This window comes from Mastomys coucha, unplaced genomic scaffold (assembly GCF_008632895.1).
Source record: "Mastomys coucha isolate ucsf_1 unplaced genomic scaffold, UCSF_Mcou_1 pScaffold1, whole genome shotgun sequence".
Taxonomy (NCBI): Eukaryota; Metazoa; Chordata; class Mammalia; order Rodentia; family Muridae; genus Mastomys; species Mastomys coucha.
In genome coordinates, this window is record NW_022196891.1 from 58,445,806 (window position 1) to 58,453,972 (window position 8,167).

At 42.7% G+C, this 8,167-nt stretch overlaps 1 protein-coding gene, 1 long non-coding RNA gene and 9 other non-coding genes across 13 annotated transcripts in view; 10 read left to right on the top strand and 1 right to left on the bottom strand.

The window, feature by feature from the left end:
- LOC116102343 lies at positions 1 to 3,668 on the top strand. Of its 2 annotated transcripts, none has more exons than XR_004123089.1 (11): positions 1 to 275; positions 870 to 920; positions 1,091 to 1,121; positions 1,320 to 1,356; positions 1,684 to 1,714; positions 1,975 to 2,007; positions 2,449 to 2,474; positions 2,663 to 2,715; positions 3,145 to 3,170; positions 3,358 to 3,400; positions 3,577 to 3,668. It is a non-coding gene; the product is annotated as an uncharacterized LOC116102343 (long non-coding RNA). The 2 variants fall into 2 exon arrangements; XR_004123090.1 differs by having other exon boundaries at positions 234 to 357.
- LOC116072111 lies at positions 467 to 546 on the top strand. The gene has a single exon (XR_004111316.1). It is a non-coding gene; the product is annotated as a small nucleolar RNA SNORD74 (small nucleolar RNA).
- Positions 960 to 1,021, top strand: LOC116072328. Its single transcript, XR_004111400.1, has one exon. It is a non-coding gene; the product is annotated as a small nucleolar RNA SNORD75 (small nucleolar RNA).
- On the top strand, positions 1,169 to 1,251 carry LOC116072078. Its single transcript, XR_004111306.1, has one exon. It is a non-coding gene; the product is annotated as a small nucleolar RNA SNORD24 (small nucleolar RNA).
- On the top strand, positions 1,837 to 1,901 carry LOC116072112. The gene has a single exon (XR_004111317.1). It is a non-coding gene; the product is annotated as a small nucleolar RNA SNORD44 (small nucleolar RNA).
- On the top strand, positions 2,134 to 2,199 carry LOC116072323. The gene has a single exon (XR_004111399.1). It is a non-coding gene; the product is annotated as a small nucleolar RNA SNORD78 (small nucleolar RNA).
- LOC116072087 lies at positions 2,518 to 2,601 on the top strand. Its single transcript, XR_004111308.1, has one exon. It is a non-coding gene; the product is annotated as a small nucleolar RNA SNORD79 (small nucleolar RNA).
- On the top strand, positions 2,777 to 2,857 carry LOC116072115. The gene has a single exon (XR_004111318.1). It is a non-coding gene; the product is annotated as a small nucleolar RNA snR60/Z15/Z230/Z193/J17 (small nucleolar RNA).
- Positions 3,212 to 3,290, top strand: LOC116072109. The gene has a single exon (XR_004111315.1). It is a non-coding gene; the product is annotated as a small nucleolar RNA SNORD47 (small nucleolar RNA).
- LOC116072083 lies at positions 3,436 to 3,512 on the top strand. Its single transcript, XR_004111307.1, has one exon. It is a non-coding gene; the product is annotated as a small nucleolar RNA SNORD81 (small nucleolar RNA).
- Positions 3,669 to 5,343: 1,675 nt separating the features above from the next.
- Positions 5,344 to 8,167, bottom strand: part of Dars2 (aspartyl-tRNA synthetase 2, mitochondrial) — a 31,038-nt gene continuing 28,214 nt past the window's right edge. The window contains exons 16-17 of one of the 2 annotated variants that reach the window (XM_031386807.1): positions 7,406 to 7,481; positions 5,344 to 5,664 (exon numbers count right to left, since the gene is read on the bottom strand). In XM_031386807.1, the coding sequence (XP_031242667.1) occupies positions 5,453 to 5,664; positions 7,406 to 7,481 (288 nt within the window). In that variant the 3' untranslated portion in view covers positions 5,344 to 5,452. The remainder of the gene's footprint in view (positions 5,665 to 7,405; positions 7,482 to 8,167) is intronic. The other variant, XM_031386813.1, reaches the window with a different exon arrangement.

Below are 8,167 nucleotides of genomic sequence, written 5' to 3' on the forward strand. Positions count from 1 at the left end.
GAGCCCCCTCCCCTCAGCCTTCACTCCTCTGGGAGGCGGAGGGCGGGACTAACGTGCCGGCGGCGACTCCGCCCCCCAGCCTCTCGGGGGCGTGGCCAGCGGGAAGATGTGGGGGCGTGAAGGAGGTGGGGCTTGAGGAGGAGTATGAGGTCGTGTGAGGGGCGGGATTTAAGCATACGCCGCGGGCCGCCGTGCGTCTTGACGTCACGACGACCTTATATACTCGACTCAGCCGCCATCTCAGTCTTTCGGAGCTGCACGGCTGAGCTGAGCAGGTATGGTTCTCTTTGGAGATGTAATGGTTTCCGGCCTTGTAGGCCGAAGCATCGTAAGCTGGCTTGGTTCCGGGGCCAGCAGGTGAGCATAGTTGAAGGCACGAGCTGGAGATTGGTTCTGCGTGTGTTTGTAACATGAAATAGTACTGGGCTTTAGTCCCGAAAACCCTACAAAGGCGACTCGGCATAGCGTGTGCTTGCTATGATGAAGGCTATGTTGGTAGGGACAACTGAGCTTGTTGATGAGTACCAACAATTCTGACGGCAGAGCATGCTGAGTCACCTCGAGTGGTGCTTTTTCTTTTTTCCTTTGTTTTGCATGTAAGAGTGCTATTTTTTGGTGCACCGTAAGGATAGGATAGAATGCAAATCCCTGCTGTATTTCGAGGTAACCTTGGGGTTGAAGGCTTCCGCTAGAACTGGCACTAAGTAGGACTTAGTCACTAACAAAGAACCCGGTGTAGGGTCTTAAGTGGAATTGCAGCATATATGCATATCACAGTGCTTAGGGGAACGCTGTTCTTTGTGAGATTCGTCCGTGTTTTGTGGGAGTAAAAATGCCACTAAAACGATTAAAATAAACGTTTCTCTTAGGAATGGCACCGTGCACCTCTGATGGGACTTCTGGGGGAATCTCACAGCCAGGTAAGTCAGTGGGGGGTATCTCAAACATAATGGACATAAAGCCCATGATGGTATGAGAGTAGTGGACAGAAGGGATTTCTGAAAAACACTGTTCTGAGGCTTTTACTGGGTACTGGGAAGGGTAAATTCAGTGAAGAAGGGGACTGACTGTTCCCATCTCTTATTTCTAGTTCTGTGGCAAAGACGGATGAAAACAAAGAGGTGAGTACTGAAATAGCCCTAGAGAGAAGTTAGGTTGAAAGGACTAGTGCCGCGATGATGACATCATATTTGCTACTCTTGACAGCTTGTATGACGATAGTTTTAAACCACCATAATTATAACTGAGGCACAGAGAACAATGATTTGGGGGCTACTTACAGCATAAGCAATATTTACATAAAGACTCTTTTTCCCTAGGACTCACGAGGAAGCTGGATAGCTGGACAAGAGCAATGTAAGCAGCTTTGTGTATGCATGTGGTCCCATTACAAGGGGTCCCCAATGGCAAATGAGCACCGAAGATCTCAACCCACAATGAACGTAGAGTCCCATGAAAGCAGTTGTAGAGATCACTGGGTGGGAGATCTGAAGCCAGGCAGGGCATTGTTTCTAGCTGCCAGAAGAGGCTGGTTCTGTGGGAGCTAGTGATCATACACAGGTTTCAGCTGGTGGGATACTTAGGCCAGATTTGGTGGACTTTGTTGGCCCAATACCCCAATCCCAAGAAGTGCTGAGTCAGCTGTGTAACAGGGCAGCTTTAACCATTTGTTTGATATCATAGGTGCTGGAATGGAAAGCCAGAAAATGAAATGGTAAGTGGAACTAAAGGAATTGTAGAAGCTAAACAGGCCAAACACATGGCTTGGCATTGTTGCACTATCTGCAAAGTGCTCTGGCCACGTGCTCGGTGTCATGGGCCATACTCTTAACATAGCCTGCATGATGACAAGCAAATGCTGACTAATATGAAGATCTTTAATTATTAGCTCTATCTGATGTTGGGCTTGCTTGGCATTTTCTGTGGGACAAACTCAATCTTTTGAGTGCATTAAAAGTCTTAATTTTTTTTTAGGTGGAGTTTGAGACTGGATAGACAGTTTTAAAAGTAAGTATTGAAAACACTTGACTATGGGTCAATACAGAGTGACATGCAGGGATTTTAAGTCCATCAAAACTGCAGCATGCGTTGTCTTTATGGGTATTTAAGTGTATTTTGGACAACACGGGGTTTTTGTAATGATGTTGATCAAATGTCTGAGCTGAAAATAATTTGTAGACAATATTTAACACTGAAGAACCCTGTGGCAGGCAACTAAGAATAGTTGAGCAATGCTTAGCATATTTGTAAGAAGTATTTTCTTTTAATTCTAGCTACTGTGGTTGCATGTTTTCATTTGGATGGCTTGCTTGGGTAAGAAGCCATTGGGGGCTTTTAATTCAAGATTTATTCTATCCAGTAGTCATTTGCAGTGTTTCCTGCATAACATTTAATTTTTGAACTTGCATGTGCTACCATTAGTACTAAGTGGTGCCTTATTTTTTTCAGGTACAAATGATGTGATTTGAATAAAGGTAAGCAAGCGTCGTAAACTTGGTATTTACTATATGAATAAGGTGCTGTTAGTGATGACCAATAAACTTAAACAGATGGGAATCTCTCTGAATAAGATTGAAGATTGATTGTTAAACTGAAACAGTATCTAAGACCATCAGTAAAAATAATGATCAACAACTATTTCTAAACAGTGTAATTTCTGCAGGTATCACACATTGGTCCCCTTAACTGTGAAGGCACTGCAAGCTTAACACATTGGTAAGCATCTCTGAAATGTGCATGTATTAAAAGGTACTTCTTAATGGTTTCCAAAGAAAAGCCGATACTGTGATGATAACATAGTTCAGCAGACTTAACTCTGATGAACAATTATGTCTTTCGCTCCTATCTGATGTATCTGGCTGTGATGCTTTATCCTTTTCAAAGTTTTTCGTGAATTCTGTAGTAGGGAGTCCTAGTGATTATGAGGCCAAAGCTTAATGCTGTGCCCCGACATAAAATCAGCAGTTACTGGTTTTTTTTTTTTTAGGGTGTGGTGATTGCAACCATAGTCTCAGGCCTCTTGGCAAGAGAATTGTAGTGAGCGCATGGAGACTAGTGAAAAGGACTGAAGGCCCAAAGAATAGTGTAAAATGTAATGAAGATAAATATAACCATACTAAGGAAATTTTTTTAAAAATTTTTCAGACAAGTCCTTCATTCTGAATTTCAAGGTAAGTCACCTTGTTTTTGTACTGATTGTAATATGGCTTGTAACCAGTGATGTGATGATTCTGCCAAATGAGACAAAGTGATATCACCTTTAAAACCGTTCCATTTTTATTTCTGAGGTTACTATAGTCACATGTAATCTTTAGCTATTCTAAGCCAGGTGTATAATATAAGTCTTTGTTTTCTTAGGGCTCCTGTGACAAGTGGACATGAAGTGCACCTGTTTTCAGAGGTGAGAACTGAAAATGCTTCAACACGAACTTAATCCAGAATACATGATGATCTCACCCCAACTTGAACTCTCTCACTGATTACTTGATGACAGTAAAAGATCTGATGTTCTGTGTCTTACAGTTAACATTTAAGTTAAAATTGTAGAAATGTGCCTGACGGCTATCTCTGTTGCAGGTGCTTGGATGGAGACTCAAATAGAAGATTGATCACATGTATATATACACATATATAGAGTTTTACCATTAAAGTGCATTATAACATCTGAAGAAGTGTGAAGTGTACATTTTGTTCTGATGAGCATATTGTGGGGAGTCATCAGACATCTGCTTGTGAACATCTGCTTGTCTATTAGCTGCTCAGTGACTATACTGGTGGGAACTTAATTTAAAAGGTCTGGAGGTGGCCTGTTTGTAGGGGCATAGGTGTGAGGTAAAATTTGATGTATAAACCTGGAAGGTAAAAGCCTTTGAAGGCCTGTGTAAACTGGGACCATTGTTCCCATGCCCAAGCTATGCCTTTGCAGTTATATGCCACCATGCCTAAGGAACACTTCATGGCCTACACAAACGGGTCTTAGGGATGTTGCTCATTCCATGGTCTGTTGGGTTCACCTCCCGAGAATACTGAGTACTTCAGTTCTTTGAAAGTAGATAATGGTCTTGATTGGTCAGGGATCCTTTTTGTAGACTGGAATGCAGTCCAGGGACATGTAAGCTCAAGATCTGCAGTTACCCTTATTTCCCTGAGTGGTCTTGTGAGTTACCATGGAATGCCTAAAGCAGGTTTTGGGGATATGTAGTTTAAAGATTTGTAAGTAGCTGTCTTCAGACAGTTGTCAGATCTCATGGGTGGTTGTGAGCCAACGTGTGGACGCTGGATTTGAACTTTGGAAGAACAGGTGCTTTTATCTTACCTGTTGAGCCATCTCTCCAGCCCCATCACACCTGGGTTGTGAGGATGTAATGAACCATGTTTTTCACATGCTATTTTCCCAGCCGGCCCATTTTTAAGTTTTTTTCTTCCACTTGATTTTTACAAAGTCCTTTCACCACGTGGAATCCATCTAACAAAGTCATTTTGGCTGCCCGGTTTTTCTGGAAGCAGGGACTTGATGTGTTGCCTTGGTGTGAGTTCCATGTAGAACAGGCTGGTCTAAAGTTCAGAGATCTGCCCACCTCTGCCTCCTAGTGCTAGGATAAAAAGTATGTGCTTACCAGGGCCAGCTGGTCCATATTTCTAAAAGGCCCCTGGTAGCTTCCAAGCTTCCCAAGAACACAATCTAGCTAAGGTAGAGCTTCATTTTACTGCCCTGGCCCTTGTGCTCAGATCTACCTGCTTCCGTCTCCCAGCTACTAAAGGTGTGTGCCACCATTGCCTGCCTAGCCTATTTATCTCACAGGATTCTTGTTGCCAGAATCATGGGGTAATGTGGGAGATTGGTGGTAGGAGCAGGGCTGAAAATACAGCTGTCTTACTGTTCTGGTGCTGTGAGGAGGCACCATGACCAAAGAAACAAAGAAGGCATTTAGTTGATGCTGGCTTATAGTCTCAGCTATGGCTTATATTAGCATGGTGGCAAACACATGGTGCAGAAGTAGCTGAGAGTTCTATATCCTCACCTGTAGGCAGTATAGACAGACTGGGCCTGGCACAGGGTTATTTGCTTGCTTGTTGGTTTCTCAAGGCCAGGTCCTTGAATTCCTATAGACCAAGCTAGCCTCAAACTTTCAGAGATCTGCTTACCTCTGCCTCCCAAGTGCAGGAATTAAAGGCATGCAATACTACCCTGGCATGGGCTCTTAAAACCTTAAAGCCCTCCTAGAAACATGCTAGATACTCCAATAAAGGTTTTTTTTTGTTTCAATCCTCCCATTAAAAACTTGCACAGAACTCTCAACTACAGAAAGCCCTAATAGTACATATGACCAAATCACAATTGTGTAGCTTCTGTTTCTTACACTGTATTGCTTGCTTCTACACAGACACTTGATTCTAAAGTCTGGCAGGTCTGGATCTTATTTTAGGTTTGATGAACCAGAGAAAGCAAAAGTTAAGAGCTCATGTGTTTGGAAGGTGTGGACGCCTTCTCCTCTTCTGAGTCTTTTGGCCATAAGATGTGGATATGGTAAGGCTTCAGCTCTTCTGGAGACACGGAGTCTGGAGCGTTGCTCATAAGGTCATGTCCTCGGTAGGATTTAGGGAAGGCTATGACATCTCTGATGCTGGGTGCTCCCGTGATAAGACATACCAGTCTGTCTAACCCTGTGATGTAAAATACAAAGTGAACATGATGAGAAAATAGCTACTTAGCTCTGAAGATAATTTTTTTCCCAGGGGGTTTGTCAAGACAGGGTTTCTCTGTATAGTCCTGGGTGTCCTAGAACTCTGTAGACCAGCTTGGCCTTGAACTCAGATCTACTTGCCTCTTAGTCCTGGGACTAGAAAGCTTGTACCACCACCACCACCATTGGTGAAATAGGATTTCATGTAATCTAGGCTGGCCTGGAACTCTTCCAGACATTTGTACTATTTTTATTGTGTGTGTGCAGGTTCCCATACGAGTTCCCCCACCACTGGAATTACAATTATGATGTGGGTGTTAAATTCAGGTCATATCTGATGCACACAAGAAATGACTGTGGCAGCAGGCACACACTAATTTAGTCTGATGGGGGTCCCAATGGGGAAGTGGACATGAGCTCCCACCCCAAACCAAGAAGGTATCTGCAACTGACACTCGCCTGCTGAGGAAAACTTAGATTTCTCTAATTGAGTCTCAGGATATATATATATATATGTATGTATATATATATACATATATTTGTTTTTTTTCCGAGACAGAGTTTCTCTGTGTAGCCCTGGCTGTCCTGGAACTCACTCTGTAGAGCAGGCTGGCCTCCCAACTCAGAAATCCGCCTGCCTCTGAGTCTCTGGATCTATTAACCACACTTAATGGTAGGCTCCATGGCCAGCAGTAGATGGCAAACACAAAAGGAACCTAATGGTAATTTTGTGGACTTTTGCTTTGTTTGGGCATTCTTTGTCTTGCTGGTCTTTTGCTTGTACAGTATGGTTTCTGGATTTGCCCTGCACTGGCTGCGTGTATGCGTACATGTATTTACAAATTTTTCTTTTTGTTTGTCTATTTGTTCCTCCTAAGAAGAAAAAGAAAGGAAGAAGGGAGAGAGGGAAGGAAGGATGTGGAAGTAGGTGGTGGGTGGGGAGGTGGGAAGGACCTGGCAGGAGTTTGGGGGGGAAGCTGATCAGAATAAATTGTATGTTTTTTTTCTTTTTTTGAAAATATTTAAAAGACAATCTCATTAATATTTTATGTGCATTAGTTTTTGCCTGATTATATATATATATCTGTGTGAGGGTGTCAAATACTGTGGAACTGGAGTTACTGACAGTTATAAACTGCCATATGGATATTGGGAACTGAACCTGGGTTTTCTGGAAAAAGGGCCAGTGCTTTTAGCTACTGAGCCTTATCTTTGGTCCCTAAATTTTTTTCCCCCCAATTTAAAAAGCAGCAGCAACACCACCACCATTCAGGTTCTCTGCAGGAGTAATAGGTACTTTTGTTATTGTTGGTTTTTATATATATTTTTTAAAGATTTATTTATTTATCTAATATATATGAGTATACTGTAGCTGTCTTTAGACACACCAGAAGAGGGCATCAGATCCCATTACAGATGGTTGTGAGCCACCATGTGGTTGCTGGGAATTGAACTTAGGACCTCTGGAAGAGCAGTCAGTGCTCTGAACTGCTGAGCCATCTCTCCAGCCCTGGTTTTTGTTCTTAACGGTGGGGCTGGTGTAGATCTCACTATAGTCTTGGCTGACCTAGTAGAATTTGCTACGGTAATCAGGCCAGCTTTGAATGCACAGAAATCTGCCTGCTTCTGCCTCCCAATCCCTTCCCTTTAAACTGAGAATCTGAATTTGGGACACAGTGCCATGGAATGGAATTTAGTGCACAAAAAGACTGATTGTTTACCTAAGGCAATTCCTCCATGAGGGGGAGCCCCATAGTCTAAAGCCTGAAGCAGATGGGAAAGCAATTTCACATCTTCCTGAAATGCAAAACACATTTTAGTTGTTTAAATAGAAACGGAAAGTCTTCTGTCATAATGTAACAGTAAGTACTAAGGAGAAAGTGAAGTTCAGGTTAAAAATGACAGAACCTAACCAGTGATAATGCATGGGGAGATGCTGAAGTCCAATGGAATCAGACAAGTCACACTCTCCTGTATTCTAGCACTCCGGAGAAGGCAGGAGGATGAGTACCAGCCTAGCCTAACTTAGAAAGCAATAACACAAAAACCAAACACACACACAGGCCTACCTATTTCTTCCTCTTAATACTATCACTCACTGGAAATATGTCAGGAGTTTGGTCTCAGGAGCCATCCTTCAATTCCTGTACTAAGGAGACAGGATTTTGGTAATTCAAGCTTGACTCAAATCCACAACCCTACCTCAGCCTCTTGAAAGGTGAGATTTCAGGCTTGTGCCACTATGTCTGGCTCTGAGCCTTGTGAGTTGGGCATAGCTGCCTCAGTTTCTCATCTTTAAAATGAGAATAATGAATATCTATTTACAGAAATTACTGTGAATGTTAAATAATACACCAGTGTATCTGTGGGTGTGGTTTTTTGTTTTTGTTTTTGAGTCAGGGTCTTGCTATGTAGCCCCAGAATGGCCTGGAACTCAAGACAATCATCATATCTCAACTTTCTTCTCTTCTTTTTTTTTTTTT